The 17,295-nt window shown below is 38.3% G+C and overlaps 1 protein-coding gene across 3 annotated transcripts in view; it reads left to right on the plus strand.

Moving 5' to 3' along the window:
- The window catches only part of LpR1 (Lipophorin receptor 1), a 138,629-nt gene extending 133,469 nt beyond the window's left edge, over positions 1-5,160 (plus strand). For all 3 annotated transcript variants that reach the window (XM_067145022.2, XM_067145021.2, XM_067145023.2), the window contains one exon: positions 3,464-5,160. In XM_067145022.2, the coding sequence (XP_067001123.2) occupies positions 3,464-3,508 (45 nt within the window). In that variant the 3' untranslated portion in view covers positions 3,509-5,160. The remainder of the gene's footprint in view (positions 1-3,463) is intronic.
- The last annotated feature ends 12,135 nt before the right edge of the window (positions 5,161-17,295 follow it).

The raw sequence follows: 17,295 nt of genomic DNA on the forward strand, positions 1-17,295 counted from the left end.
TTTCCCCATGAAAATGTCTGAGTATGCACAATGATGGATGATGATGATGGTTGTTGTTTTAAGGGTCCTGACATCTAGGTGTGATGGCAAACATGAAATATGTAAGAGCCATTCCTTTTATACTGTTCTATAATATTCTTTCTATAAGTTTATCCATATTGATTTAATTTAAAGAAATTGCAGTAGTGTCTCTAAAAATCATAACATGTAGTTAGTTCAACATAAAACCAGTAACATTGCCTGCCTGGTGGGATCTGACACTGTGATTAGTTCGAGTCCCATTGGTAGGAAAATTTTCACCATCAGAATGTTGGTCGGCAGGGTAGGAAATGTGGTGATATAAAATTTATAATCACTAGACTGCATGCCAAAAGCCTGCAGTGTTCATATGTAGTGAAGCTGCATGGCACTGTTGATAGTGATCCGTCCAACGGATGGCAACGCTAAGCCCCGAGCAGACTCCTTGGTACTATTAGACAGAGGTAGGCTATGTGCCAACATTGGGTTTCACCCTCTCCCTACTTGATTATCATAATCATCCCACGTCCAGACGCACAGGTCGCCCATAGGCATTATATAGAAAGACCTGCACCAGGTGACCCAGACATGTACTCAGACAGTCTTACCACTAAAAGCCATGCAGCCGGGTTGAGTGGCTCAGACAGTTGAGGCGCTGGCCTTCTGACCCCAACATGGCAGGTTCGATCCTGGCTCAGTCCGGTGGTATTTGAAGGTGCTCAAATACGTCAGCCTCGTGTGGGTAGATTTACTGTCACGTAAAAGAACTCCTGCGGGACTAAATTCCGGCACCTCGGCGTCTCCGAAAACCGTAAAAGAGTAGTTAGTGGGATGTAAAACAAATATTATTATTATTATTATTATTATTATTATTATTATTATTATTATTATTATTATTGAAAGCCATGCAATAAATAAATTAATGAATGAATGAATTAATTAATTAATTGATTAACTAGAGGACCCATGCTCCTCCGCAGCATTCATTATAAATAGGTCAGATAACTCATCATATATGACCATCATAATCATATTGTTTTGCCTGCCCCTTTCAATAAACATTTAATAAGAAGCACATTATGGTATGCTGCAGTTCGTAGTCAGAATTCATCCGTTCTGAAGTCATCATATCGTCTGTTTGGTAAAATTCTATCCATAAATTCACTTTTTTTTTAATCCTGCAGTTCTTGGTATCGTGTCGTAGAAGGCAATGGTGTTTTTAACACATTCACTCCTGTAGATGCCTTAAGGCATTTAACAGCAGCCTATGTGAGGGACCATATCAGAGTTAAGGTGTTTAAGGTCGCGCGATCTAAACGTTGTTTCCAGTTTAGCACTAAATTCGTACGAAGTTGTAGTACGTGTTGAAAACCATAGATGGCATACAAATGAACAGTCCCTCACCCTGACTTACCTGAACAGAGGGGACATTCCAATGCTTTCGTTCTTTTATTCTTTAAGTAAACACGGACCTAAGCCAGTCGTGGTATTATTGTGAGGGTGTGTTGTGAAGCAAGTTATTGTGTCGCGATAACATGACGACTTACTAATACAGTATACGAAGTGAGGAAATTGAAGGCATACTACTGAATGATGATTCTGGTGATAAACTCATCCCTGATTTCAGTGATAGCGAAACCAATTCTGATGATCATATACCAGACGCCGGACAAAGTGAAATTCAGTGCATTCAAATACCTGATACGCGTCAGTCTTCTTGCCTTGCAATCAAGTTAACTGGCCGGGTAGGATTAAATGTTGACATCGAAAATAGAAACAAAATTATGTCATTCGTCAGTTTATTTGTAAATGACTATTTCCTTGAATATGCATGCCATCAAACCAACCTTTATGCAGAACAAGTTATTAGTGCAGCACCATGTCCATTCACTAAATATGCCTATTCTATTTTTCAGACATAGAAACCGGTCGATGTAAATGAGATGAAAAACTTTTTAGGACTAATGTTCATAACTGGAATAATTAAAAAAACAGATCTGAAAATGTACTGGACAGAGGACACTATTTTCGGCTCGCTGATTTTTTCGAAAACTATGGCACGAAACTGGTTTGAAAACATCTTGTCATTCTTACACTTCAATGACAGCAATCATTATGAGGGGAATCCTGATAGGCTATACAAAATAAGGCCAATTCTCGAAAGGCACAGTGACCAGGTTTTGTACAGTAACATTTAATGTAAAATAGTGCACTATAGAGATGAGTGGATTTAAAAACGCTGGGCTGAACGTTCAAATCGCCTGCTGAGGAGCTGGTAGTCAAAGTTAATAGAACAGTTGCCTTGTGAGCTCATAGGTTAGTCTACAATAATGTCTAAGGTGTAGGTCATGATGGTCTGTTTGTACATAGACATTTTTTCTTAGCAGCGTGTGAGTTAGTAGTAACGCTCTGCCATCTGTTCAACATATTTGGAAACTGGGAAAGGTTAAGAGAATCAGAATATGTAACAGAGAATAGTATTCTTCTGTGATCAAAAGAAATGTATACTCTCCGGCTTGACAGGTTGTCGGAATGTATTACCGGTTAGGGTAAACCTTCACCTGCAATTATTGAAGTGATCATTTAATGATTTGATTTTATAATTACTCAAAGTTGGCGGAACTTGAGACCTATCATTGTCTCGTAATTCACCGGCAGGTAATTCCGGGGAGAAAAAAACAAAACTGAAGTAGATCGGTCCAGTAGAACGGATGGACTTGTCAGAACTGTTTGTTAGTAGTCTACCCTCAATGGTAGGATATGAATGTCTTCATGAACTTCTTATAATATTATTGATGTGAAAAGGAAATAAGAATGATTTGCTTTTGGTGCTGATAATGGTTGTCTTTCCATGGTGATGATCCTAAGCTACCTTTATCTCAATAGAGTCTCTTTTTTATGAACATGTGTCTTTTCTCTTTTTACAACACATCAGTAGAACCAGCATGTTGCAATGATAGACAATCTCATAGAGTTTTATTAGATCATAAAAATTATTAGCTTGAAAAATGTAATTTTGCAAATTAGTTTTAGTGAAATTAATTTCTTATTTTTACTTAAGCTTAATCTCTGGAGGTTGATGCAATACTTCTTGTTACTGCTCTAGAAAAATCTGATCATTTGCATAAGATAGAAAAGGCCTCTTGGTGATATGTTTATAACTTTTACCTTTATTCAAATAAGCTCAGTTCCCAACTGGGGTTTTGAGTTCACCTCAGCTGGAGTTACGAAATTTTTTCTTCTTTTACAAAAGGAAGTAATTAGGGTATACAAACTTTCCTTTGTATTTGATAAATCTGAAATATTAATTAGTAAAACTACTGTATAATTCATTTATCCTCAGTGTGTGCCTAAATGTATTTATTCTTGCTTGGCCCTCCTGTGACACTCTGTTACACATCATGGGTATGGAATTAATCGATTTTTTTCCTCCTTCTTGTTTCAGGCCAACGAGCCTCTTACAAGTCCAGGAACCAACGATTATGTATAACTGGACTCAAACCTAGTTTCAGGCAAAATTTTAAATTATCCTCACTGTTGAAGTGTGTGAGGGATGGAAACCTACCGTGCAAAGTAGCAAAATGTTGCCAATTTCGAAATGAACCTGTGCACGAAACTGAAGTCTCGTAAGGCTTTTCTTGGATTTTGGATCTGTGAAAAGATTTAATATATAGTCACACTCTTGACTATGAAGAAGTAAGCGAGAAGTGTTTCATGTCTTTACCATCAGTAATGTTACCTAAGAGAAAGATGTCCTGTGATAGAAACACAGTTGAAATGTGATGATGAGATTATGGTTTATAGGAAAGACAGTGCCAAATTTCTGTGATCTTTCTGTATTTAATAAATTAGTTCATGTAAGTAAAATTATTGAATTGCGAGAATTAAAAAGATATGCTTGTTCAGTTTTTTAAACATATATGCAAAATTCTAAGAGAAAAATCAGAAATACAAAATTCAGGCTTTTTGTAATATCGTGTGCGCGATCTCTTATTGCATCTTCTTGAAGCTATAAATTATATTTTCTGTTATTCGTTATTTTATGTCTGTTTATATACGTGTTGATGTTAATGAGATAAGTGGCTGGTGTAAATATTGGAATTGCTAGAACAGTGAGAGTATAACGAATGAAGTTGGGTGTCCAGTGTTGTACAGAAAGTGTGAAGGAACAAGATGACGTTCAGTGTAAACTTGTGACTAGGTCTGAAATGCCACGTCAGCGATTAAAACGTGGAGAACTGTGAAATCAATTACCTTCAATGGATTTGTACAAAAAGAAGACTATAGAATAATATTGTCTCAAGAACTTGAAAGAATGCAAACAAATGATTTAAAAAATTATATTTAAATGTTTTGTAAATATGTGAGTCACAATTTAAAAAAAAAAGTGGGTGTCCTTGAATTTGTTGTAAAAGTGGGCAAAATGAAAGTAGGTTGTTTTTCTTCTTACTTTCTGGTTAATCATTGCAGGTTAACCTAATGAATTTCTTGTCTCTGTGTGCCCCAAAATTTATTGTAAAACCTATGTGCAAATCTCAAACTTCCATTCTTACTTCAAGTTTCCAGTTTTTTGTAGTACCGGTATGTTTGTATGAGGTAAAACAGAAACATTACAGATTTCATGTTGGATTTGCTCACTAGATGAATATTTTTTTATTCAGGTGCAATAAAATTGACATTTTGTTGTTGTTGAAAATATCAACAAAGTACAAAGTGCTACACAAGGCTCGTTCAGAGAAGTTAAGTTATTAAGATACATTAATATAGCTCAAATTTGTGCCAAAGTTTACAAAGACTATATGAAAGATCTATGAATTGTAATTATTTTGAGCAAATGTCAAGTATTCAGGTGCCTAAATCCAACATGGCAGTTGTAATGATGAGCTTTAATGTATGAAAGAATGAATGTATGGTTAAAAAAGACTTGGAGCTTTTTAGTACAGATTTAATATATTGGTAAAAATAATGTAAGAAGTGCTTTGATAGAAGTGTGAAAATTACCTAATTCCCCAAGTCCACAGGTATTCAACAAATGTCAGATTCGCATGTCTGTTGCTCATTATTGTACTTCCATCATTATAGTTTTATTGTTTCTTTATTATATGTAAAGTTGTAAATATATAAATTCACAAAATTATGTAATTGACAGTGTTTTCAACTTATTAAATCCTCGCATTTAAAAATTATCCTTGAGCACTCAACCCACACTACTATTTGATACATTGTTTCCCAAAATATGTATTCACAAATAAAAATAAATGATACACATTACGTAGGTGAATATGGTGACCAGATGCAAATAGATAAAGAAGACGACAAAGCTATTTAAAAAGGAGGACAATGTCAAAAAATAAGAGGACACAAAAATCCTCCATTGAGAGTATGAATTTAGATTTATACATTCTAATTTTCACATGCATAAACAAAATGTATCCAATTCCATATTATACAGCAAATTCTTACAAAATTTAAACAATTAAAGTAATGAATTGATTATTTTCACCATGTTGGTCCGTATTGACTTCTATTCAAATCTCTATAGAACACTTTTCTGCCTTGTCAGTACTTTACACAGAGATTTAAATTAAACTAATTACAAGTAACAAGCTTTAACAGCTCCAATGAAACTAACTTTCATGCCTTGCTGGTACTTTTATGAAGATTCAGTTGCCTTCAGGAGTTTTGGCATGTCTAACATACAGGCTACTTTTAAAAAGATACACATGTAAATTCCTTTAGATAATAATAATTTCGTGTGGCTATTTCTAGCCGAGTGCAGCCCTTGTAAGGCAGACCCTCCGATGAGGGTGGGCGGCATCTGCCATTTGTAGGTAACTGCGTGTTATTGTGGGGGAGGATAGTGTTATGTGTGGTGTGTGAGTTGCAGGGATGTTGGGGACAGCACAAACACCCAGCCCCCGGGCCAATGGAATTAACCAATTAAGGTTAAAATCCCCGACCCGGCCGGGAATCGAACCCGGGACCCTCTGAACCGAAGGCCAGTACGCTGACCATTCAGCCAACGAGTCGGACATTCCTTTAGATTATATTGAACCATTAAAAGATTTTCACAGATTCTCCTTTGAAATGGTTCCTGCTGAGATTAATGAAAATAGTCTCTAAATTTGCATTGTACCCAGGTGTAGAAAAAAGTATTCTGCAAGTATTAATAACACTGAACTACAATCAACTGACTTATGTGAATTGAAATACTTTTCCCATTTCTGACTAAATAAACTTTTTAAATTTAGGGTCATTACTACTCCCATTCAGGAATTGCCTGAAATCACAGAAGTGATCAAAAGATTTCACACCATCAGTTTGAAAGGATTTAGACTTAGCTTGCAGATACATTTCTCAATCAAATCTTGGGAATAGAACCAGCTTTTGGGTTGTTAAGGCCATGTGTGTTTGCAGAGTTTCGCCCAGATGTACCATTTGGGCATCTCCATGGGGAGTACATATTTTTGAAAACACGGAATTCACTTCTCCTTTAGCAGGTTAGCAGTTCTTATTTGCTAACATGGTGGGACCATGCAGTTGGTATACCACTGTTAAACAGAATCTTGGAGGGGCATGCCAGTCCAACTGATGAGCCCATGGCACGTCTGGGCGAAACTCTGCAAACACACGTGGCCTTAACCACCCAAAAGCTAGTTCTATTCCTGAGATTTGAAGATTTGCGGCCGTGAAAGCCATTTTTGAAACATTTTTCAATATCACAGTAATCATTATCACTTTTTAGCACCATCCATTTAACCCATTTGGACCCAACCCTATTACAAATTTGTTTTCACATTTTATATTTATTTATTTATTTATTGACATCATTTTAGACTGCAAAACACATTTAAAAGAAAATTACATATACGAATATCTTCAAAAATGTATGTTCCCATTTGGGAACAATGGTCTCATACAATAGCTATATTCAGTTATTTCACTATTCAGTCCAGTCTTCTTATCTTGCACTGTGGAACAATGGTGAGCAGTGAAGGTGCAACAGGACTGTAATCTGTGCACTACAAGTTGAACACATTAGACAGGCGTTCTTTTTGCATAATCGGCATCTTCCTTGTTTCTTTGCTGGTACGAGATGATGTGCTCCACCGGTTCTCTGTACAAAAGAAAAAGTGATCCTGAAGGTCCAGTTCTGGGAGATGGTAGAGTGGATGTAAACATACCACTGACTAGCATTCTGGTGAAAGCAAGGTGGTCCAGCTTTGACTCTGGAGAGAGAAGTGTGTGGATCCGCCAAGCAGCAATTCTCAGCATACTGATGCAGTTCATGAGTATAGGCCAGTACCATTTTTTTTGACGTTATTACCGGCCTATACTGCGAAGTGAAATGGTCAAGCAAATCCACTCCACCCATATACTTGTTGCAAGGTTTTATCAAAAGAGGCTGGGTAACTTGTATATGCTTTTTCTGACTTTGGCTATACCGTTTCACCTGCTGGGTAGGATGCACTTTGTCAAAATTTGTTGCAACACAAACAACTTTGTCTTTCCACTTTGCTGAGAGGACCCTTCCATCAGTTCTGAAGTTGTATGTTCCTCGAATGGACTTGTCTGTTGAGGTAATATTCTGGAGAGGGCAGTTCTTGAGTCTCACCTCGCGCACAGTTCCCGTAGCCTTGAATCCAAGAAGACGTAATTCAGCCAGGAGATCATATGACGTGAAAAAGTTATCCATGAACACAATATGACATGATGGGTTGAGTACACAACTCAACATATTTTTCACCACTTGAGTGCCCAAAGGAATACCAGATTTCTGATTATTAATGTCTCTACCACAATATGGATCAATGTTGAATGGATATCCACGAGCAGAACATAACATCCAAAGTTTGAATCCGAATCTGATCGGTTTACCACGCAGGAACATTTTGCAACTATGGCGCCTATAGTAAGGTACCATTTTTTTCATTCACGCTCAACTCTCTTTCAAAAATCCCGAACTGTTGTAAAGATTCATTCACTGCCTGAATGAGAGGTCTCACTTTTGCCATTTTGTCTCCAGGTGTCAGCTCTTCATTGTTGGCAACATGAATGTTTCTTTTCATCGCCTGAAATTTTTTACGACTCATTTGCCTTGAAACAAGTGGAACAGAAACATCTTCTGCCTTTGACCAATACATAAATATTATTCCAAAAAATTTTAGCACATCTGTTTCATCACAGTAAAAATTAGTCATTTTTTTGATACCGCCTAGTCAATACTAATTATTATTTACCTTTCACCTTAACATCTAGTACATGTTTCGAGAATATTTATGTATTCTCTTCCTCAGCTAGTGGATTAAAATTCAGTATACAATAAGACCTGAAAAAATAGGGGGGGCCCATAAGAAAGTTCAGGAACTCTCAAATGGAATTCAACACTAGGCGCAAGTAATAATAGAACAGCCTTAACTTAGCTTACTGTTTCCTGACAAGAATAAGAAATCGTGTTCCCATTTGGGAACAATGGGATCAAATAGGTTAACAAGGGCTTCCTTCAGATCCTGGTTACCTCTTGCTACTCGTCGCGTTGTCGGTTGTCACACACTAACAGCAGGGGTATTGCTAAGAGAGGAGCATGCAATATATGGAGTGGTAAACAGCATCTATGATCAAAATACAAGGCACGCATAGAATACTCACATACACATTTCTAAATATCATTATATTGCCAGTGCGTAATGAAGAATGCTTGTATAAACAAAGTAGTAAAACAATTACCCCAAAATAAGCAGATCCACTAAAAAGAGGACATGTTGGGTTTTATAAATAATCCACCCGGACCCCTGACAATGGTTTAAAAAGGAGGAAATGTCTGGATAAAGGATAACGTCTGGTCACCCTGCCTATATAGTATGAGACCTATCAACACTTGTGGAAATGGCTATATCCAGTGATCAACTGTCACTTAGCAAACCAGGTAGTAGTAATTTACATTATTTAACATTGCTTAAAATATCCTGGGTATATCAAAACTGCAGGGAAGACACAGAAATTGTTAGTCACTGTGCAGAGTAATCGCTGGCTTAAATGTTCCCTGCGGCAGTGAATTCTGAGGACTTAATTTTACGTTGTATCGGCCCACCGGTGACCCGATGCTACAGTTAGTTATTATCGGGTCAGGTCACCGGTGACCTGACGAATTTGACTTTGGTTAGTCCCTACTATGGAATCCAAAACAATGCTGGAGCACTTGTTGTGTGCCTTATTGTTGAGGAGACATTCCATTGTATTTTCCTCTGCGACACTTTTCCGATTCACCAAGTGTGTGACCAAGAAATAACCCCGGAAGTAAATGTTAGCTTCTCGTTCATTGATCTGTTAATTATTTTCATATTACGCATAGTAACAAAATAATAAAACTAAAAATGAGGCTGTACGTAGGGTCATCAACTGATACTCAAGAGAAATCGCCGTCACTGTCATAACTTTGTTCCAAATAATGAGCTATTCGTTCCGGATCAAATGGCGTCCCAAACCTCATTCTTTTCCATACCAGCGGTGTGTCAAAATGTGAAGGCTCCTGCCTAAATAAAAAGGAAGTGAACTTGCTTGTAAACATCATTTACGAAAGATAATAAACATATCAATAAATAAAATCTGAAAGCAATGTAGAAAGGAACAGGTTACACGAGATGTCAGAAGGGTGGTACCAGTACTCCTCATTAAGCAACAATCTGCCATCTGAAGGCAACAACATTGTAGGCTTCATTCACCATAACCGTGCAAGCGATTCTCGCATAAAAATATAGGTTAGAGAACAATCCGAACATATGAATGGAAGATGTAAAAAAAATTCCTTTGGATCACCGATGGGCCGATTGGAACTAGCAATATGCTTCAATCCTTTACTTCAATAGGAACACTATGTTGCCATTAGTTATTAGAAATTTTTAACTAGGACGTTGTTACTTACTCCGCAAGTTTGGGAAGTTTGCACCGATGGATAAGAGAAACATGCTTCGGGACACGTGGTGACCCGAACTGCAAGGAATGTGTTAAGGTAATTTTCATCCAGGTCTGGTCCTGATGACCAAAACTCTCTATAATCTGGTGAATTTAACATATTTATTGCATATTTTGACTTAAAGATAAATGGAGAAACAAGACGTACAGAATAAATTCAACTTCAGTTAGAGTACTGTAAATCATCTCAAGTAATACAGCAGTGGGGAAGGGGAGTTCTTGCCTACACCAATGGAACAGAAGTAGCAACAAAATCCTATTTAGTTCAAAAGATTTTTCCTGAAAGGAAAGGAAAGTAAAGTAAATTTTGGTTCAGAAACAATACCTAATTCTTCTTATAGACAAGCATAACAAAGTAATACTCCTGAGACAAGGATTTCATCTACAAAACAAAAATCTTTTTCTAAAATGATTCATTTTAAATATAACTGAAGATAATTTCAGAATATAATTTCAGGATATTTGTCTTAAAATCACAGTATTTTTGTTTTGCCAATGAAATCCTCCTAGATTTAAAAGTGTTAGTTTTAAGAGCAAGTTTAACATGGAAATATTATGTACATAATCACTCAGGATAAATTAGTTTTAGGGATTAATGGGATATGTATAATGTATGGATATCAATTTATAAAAATGGTTTCTTAGTACTTGACCAGTAAATACATTTATAGTTTTGATGCTTTCCCCAGCCCGTACTTGCAGACATACGGGCTTTTGGGCTTATGCCATCTCAAGGAAACAAGGTGAAGAAACTCTTTAGCCTTAAATAGATTCCTTTTTGGCAGAGAAACTTGAAGTGTTTCACCTTCTTTTCTTAACATGGCATAAGCCCAAAAGCCTGTATCATGTCTACATTTATAGTTCAAGAAATATATAGATTATCCACTATCAGATTTCAGGTAAGACTAAATTGTTAGAATACAGGACAAGTTTGGTACATTTGCTTGTAGCTGTTAGCTTGCATGCTGGAGATGGTGGATTTGAACCTCACAATTGGCTTCCCTGAAGAAATTTTTCCATTATTTCCCCTATTTTGAAGATATTTCATTTTCAGACTGACTTTTATGACAGTGAAAGGTAGGTGCTGGTGGAATCAGATATCTTATTCTTAAACTGGAAGCAACAGACATGAAAGTGGTTAGAATGATGGCTTGTATAAACTGAGAGCCGATGACCTAGATGTTAGGCCCCTCTAAACAAGAAGCATGTATAAACTGAAGGGAAAATTGGTAGGAGGGGACTCAGTGAGGAGATAATGGCAAATTCAAGAATGAACTAGAGGACCTGTGCTGCTCCACAAAATTCATTATAAATAGGTCGGATAACTCTTCTTGCTGTGCCTGTTGTCATATTGTTCTGCCTGCCCTCTCCAATGGTTTTATGGACATTGAATAAGAACCAAGCTATGGTATGCTGCAGTTCAGTCAGAATTCATCCCATCTGACATCATGCCATCTGTCTGGTAAAAATCTATCCATACCCTGCAGTTCTCGATGTAAAGCTTGGTATTGTGTCATAGAAGGCAATGGTATGTTAATCGCAGTTCTTCTTTAGAACAGTTGCCATGTGAGCTCATAGGTTAGCATCGAAGGAGTGCTTTTTTGCCAGGCAGAGAACTTTATCAAGACATGGACCTTTCTAGTGTAGTTAGGTTATCCTTTGATAGGTCTTCCCAGATAATGTCTAAGGCATATGTCATGATGGGATCTGTTTGTACGTAGACTTTTTTTCTCTTTGCAGCATGTACGTTATTAGGAATGCTCTCCCATCTGTTGAATATATTTGGAAGCTGAGAAAGGTGAGAGAATCTCTAGCTTTACACGCAGTAATCAAACGTGGCTGCATGCAATGACATTAATAAGGATATCAGTCTAAGTACAGAATGTATTGCGGGCTAGAGTCAGCCTTTGCCTGCAATTATTGGATTGATACTTTATTTGATTTTATGATCACTCAATGTTGGCTGAACCTACAGATGTATCAATGTCTCATGATTCACTGGCAGGTAATTCCGGAGAGAATAAAAAAATAAATAAAGCAATTCGGTCCAGTAGATTGTACGGATGGATTTGAGAAAGCTGTGTTTAGTAAACTTTTAAAATATATATTGATTTTATGGATAAAGTTGTCCATATGAAAAGGCTTTGGTGATGGGATAATTTGGGGTAAATGGAGTAGGATAGATTACCTTCCTAGCCATAGCTAAATTCCTTTTCCAAGCATTGCTAAAAATCTATATATGTTTGTGTGATGTTAAAAAAAGCAAAGGAAAGAAATTAATACATCAATGGTTGTAGACTAACAGATGAAAACTAGCATGGTATCAGACCACAGAGTGGTCAGGGCCCAATTCTTGGTGTGCATTGAGAAACTGAAAAATGCTGCTAGAGGAATAGACAGTTGTGCTTTTAATTCAGTTATATGTGACAGAGTACCAAGGATAAGGTGTTTGCTCAGAATGAGGGCTTGTGGGATCAAGGGTAGGTTATAACTGGCAATCAGGCCAAAGTGAAAATTGATGGTAAAATGAGTTCTTGGTTCAAAGTGGTTACATGGGTTAGACAAGTCTGTAATTTTTTACCCTAGTTGTTGAATCATTTATATGGCATTAAACAGCAAGTCCAATACCTCTGTCATAATAAATAAACAGATGCATTGCATACAGACTAAACGAACTTACTACAATGATAAAACTACAGGAGGAGCAACATAAAGCGGAACCAGCCCAGCGGGGCACCCTGCATACGGGAGGTGCATGCGTAACAGGAAGTCCGCAGTAAATATATTGTCACGTAAACTATTTCAAACAAACAAACAAACACCACAAACTTACTACACTGGCGTAGCAGGGAGGGAAGTGATACTCCCACATGGCACGTCCCAGTTGGCAGATAGGGGTGTCCTAACCAGCTTGCCGGCGGACTTGAGTGAAATAAAATAGCTCTAACTGATCAAACACACAACCCCCTGTGGGTGCAGGACGCAGACGAAGAATACACCCACAATATCCCCTGCCTGTCGTAAGAGGCAACTAAAAGGGACGGCCAAGGGATGATCGAATTAGAACTACTTGTAATTAGTACCATCCCACAGCGAACACCATGGGTCACTTTTACTTGTGCATAGTACCACTATGTTAGGTACACAATAGGTTTGTGATTAGTAGCGACAGTGTGTGCTTCTGTCTGCGTTTTCCAGTACCTGTAATTAGTACCACTATATGAGCAACACCATGGTTCTGCCTTGCCTATGATTAGTACCCACTATGTGAGGAACACCATAGGTCTGTGTTACATGTTCGCATTACATTACCTGTGAGTAGTACCATAATGTGTGGAATACCGCGAGTCTACGCTACTTTTGATTACAGTGGAACCTCGATTATCCGTTCACGGAAAATACGTTTTCTCGGAATATGCGTTCAAATTACGTGGTCCCGCGAGCATCGTAATTAAATCACGTTGTAAAAGTCCCGCATTATCCGTTCCTCGAAGAAACGCTTTCCCGGATCAACCGTCCAGAAATTCCAGTCCCATCAATGCTAAATCCTCGATCAATCGTTTTTTAATAAACTGTATCTCACGAAAGGACGGCTATGGCATATTTATGGATCTTGGCGTTAACGCCCCGTCACTGCGATAATTAAAGCAAGTACTGTACCGGTACTAGAAAAGCGATCGGCGGTGAACTTGCATAAGAGACCATCTTAGCATCCCATTCGGGTGGTATTGTTTAGAGAATCTCGGAAAATCATAAAGCAGAGGGTGCCAACAACAATTGCAAGGAGACACGGCGCATTTCGACAGCTCCGCTTGAAGACGGAAAGAGTTTCGTCATATGTTCGCACTTATAAAGCGTCCGTATTATGTCCAGGGTTAAATGTTTACATTTTTACATTTTTTCGATCGTACCGCCGAAGAGGTTTTCGGCACTTTGCTCAGGGCACTGCAGAGTAACTGGGCTTTCAGGCAGGAATCGAAACTGCTCCTTCTTAACACAAATTCAGTACCTTTTGATATTATCGTACATGATATGTTAGCGAGACCAAAACAGATGTTGCACCCTACATTTAAAAAAAAAGAAAAGAAAGCCATGGAAGTCTTGGGATTGCCTATTACTGTTTAGGTCCTGATGTAAGACTGGGAATGTTACGTTTTCGTGTTAAAATACCAAAAACTGCAGTCGTTTTATTTGCGCACGTTACATGTTAAATGGTTGGTATCATTTCAAACTCGTACCGACATGTGCAGCGAGCGCGCTTTCCAGATGACCTCAAGGTCACGAATAACCGTAATTTCTGAAGTGTTTACATTTCTTTTATCTTTCCAATTTGATTGGATTTGTGACGCGCAGAACTGAATATAATGCATTCGAGAACTTTTAAGAATCGATACTTACATTCGAAACCATGTTTTCAAGTTCAACATAACCTTTAAAAGTCGATGTAGGCCTAATTTGCGCGGTACGAGATTTCCAGAAACTGACTACGAACAATATACCGGAGACCAAATTACAATGAAAGATTAAGAAATGAACGGATTTCGCCATCATTTTGGGTGCTTTTGTATCTAATGTGCTTTATTTTATTAGACGAGAGAATTAAAAACTACTTGTGGTCGATTGTCGTTTGGCTTGGCGTTATTAGATTTTTCGAAGTTTGGCTAGCCTAATCAAAGTTGCTGAACTGAAAGAAGTTTTCACGGGAAACTGACGAAGATTCCCCTGTAAAATTGAATATAAAGTACCGGGTACCGAGATTTTGAACTCGCGTACCGGTAATTAATGCGGTTTCGCGGTCTAACATACCCGCCTCTCATCCAGAGGGCCCGGGTTCGATTGCGACCAGGTCAGGCAATTTTACCTGGATATAAGTCTGGTTCCAGGTCCACTCAGCCTACGTGAATACCTTTAATTGTGGAGCTATCTAATGGTGAGATGGCGACCCCGATCTACAGAGCCAGGAAATTTGCCGAGAGGATTCGTCGCACTGACCATGCGCACCTCGTAATCTGCAGGCCTTCGGGCTGAGCAGCGGTCGCTTGGCAGGCAAAGTCCCACTGGGGCTGTAGTTTGGTTTGGTTTAGGAGTTTTTGTAAGATTATAATTATACATATTTAATTTTTGTGATGTTTAGCCAAATTGTTGATGGTTTTCATTCATTCCCGGATTTTCCGTTTTCCCGTATTATACGTTTTATTTTCATGGTCCCTCGAAAAACGGAGAATCGAGGTTTCACTGTAGTACCGCAAGATGACAAATACCATGGTTCTGCTTTCCTAGCGATAAGTACCATTATGAGGGGCTGATGACCTGGATTTTGGACCCCTTTAGACTACAAGGATCATTGATTCAGTATTGTGCTTTAAAAGCAGTCCTTTGGTCAGTAATACTATTGTTTAACGTTTGTTTCTGGGAATGTAGAGCAATGGGGTCAGATCCACTGATAGTTTTAAATTCATATCCATCCATTCATTCTTCGTCCTCATGTTTTGAATACTAGTCAGTGGAGGATTTTGGGCTTTTAAATTGTCACTACATTTAGTCTCATTTCATACCACTAAGGTCAATGACCTAGATGTTGGCACCTTTAAACAAGAAGCAACATCATCATCAAGCAAACAAACAAACAACACAAAACAACACACAAATAAGAATACTCGCATATGTTGAAACTGCCTCCCTTCATTGTTCAAGCATTTCTGGCACCTGCTTAGGAAACTGTTCATTACCCTTAAGTAACTTTTTACCCATTTGAAGAGAACCATAGGAAATTTCCATTTCTTGAGCAAGTCATCAAAGTGATTTTGTAAGAGATCTTTCCAGAGCGTTACCAATATTACCTACAGTTTCTCGTGTGAGTATTATATGTTGTTTATTACTTTTCTTATCAAGAAGACTTCCCATCTTGCATAATTTATTCACTAATCTACGAATCAGTCAGACCTGGAACTTCAACATCAGGAAACTTCTCTTGAAATAATCTCCTTGCGGCACTCGCACTTCCTGTACGGACATATGAATGGGGAACAGAATACCGATGCCAGACTTGAGCAACCTGAGCCATTTCACTGAATTCACGTACCATACTGATGTCACAAACGAAATACATGCCACTTTGCAAACGTTCAACAAAGACCAAAACCTCGCGCGGTGGTGCGGCCTTGAGTAGCCTACATCCGGCACTCACTGAGGAATTCCCGCGCACAGGATGGAGCAGTTTCGCTTTATTCTGCTCATGATACAGATGTTGACTCCCATAGGGAATCTGTAATACTTGTTCCGAATGAGCAAATTTATAATACCAATATAAATGGTCCGTTATTGGACATTATAAATTTTCCAGCTAACTCATTCCTGGTTGCCAGCGTTTTGCCCCCATGTGCTAGGCTGGGCTCATCAGTTGGTACCTAGCACACCTACCAAGATGCATGGCTAGTGCATACCGTGGAGGCCACTGCGTAGGCTAATTGTAGCCACCGGCAGTGCCAATGCACTATGAGACACTCTGTCTCACTACTAACGCTGGCAACCAGGAATGAGTTAGCTGGAAAATTTATAATGTCCAATAACGGACCATTTATATTGGTATTATTCTGTTCACCCGGTATATACACCTCAAAAGACATCTCTCATATAAACCGAGACCGAGTGTACGGTGTTTGTACTCCGCGCTACTGCAGCTGACTCAGTCCAACTTACGTCGCCACTTTTCTCCACTTTTCCCCTCTTCTATTATCCCGAATCTTCCAAAAAATACTACCTGATATTGTCATTATATCAACTAGAAGTATTTCCATACTGGCTGCCCACGACCAAAGAGTGGTCGTGAAGATAATCATATGCTCGTACTTCCTGTGACTCAATGAGTCACAGATACTCTGAAATACCATTTCAGATTATCTCTATTTGCCTTGTGGCCTCAGTTACAGAAGCTGGGCCTTCCAAATATTCAAGTATCTTAGTTGTAAGAGACATGGAATACTTGGGCGGCACTCAAAAGGTGACGCCTTCTCTCTGGCCAGGAGATTTGTGGAGGTTTGGTGGGTTGTGGGAGTAGGTTGCAGGGAGGTGAGGATTGACTTGTAGAGGAGGGAGGGGGATTTTTACCTCTCATTTATTTTCCTTAGTTATATACAGTTGATAGTACAAAGATTTAAATTGGTGTTGGAGAGGGACATTAATGGGCTCACAAAACAATAACAATTAGTAGTTCACTGTTAAAATTGATGTTGGGGAGGTACATTGGCAGGTTAACAAAACGCTATTACAACATTTTATAATACGAAGTGTTACAATATTTACAGT

This window comes from Anabrus simplex, chromosome 4 (assembly GCF_040414725.1).
Source record: "Anabrus simplex isolate iqAnaSimp1 chromosome 4, ASM4041472v1, whole genome shotgun sequence".
Lineage (NCBI taxonomy): Eukaryota > Metazoa > Arthropoda > Insecta > Orthoptera > Tettigoniidae > Anabrus > Anabrus simplex.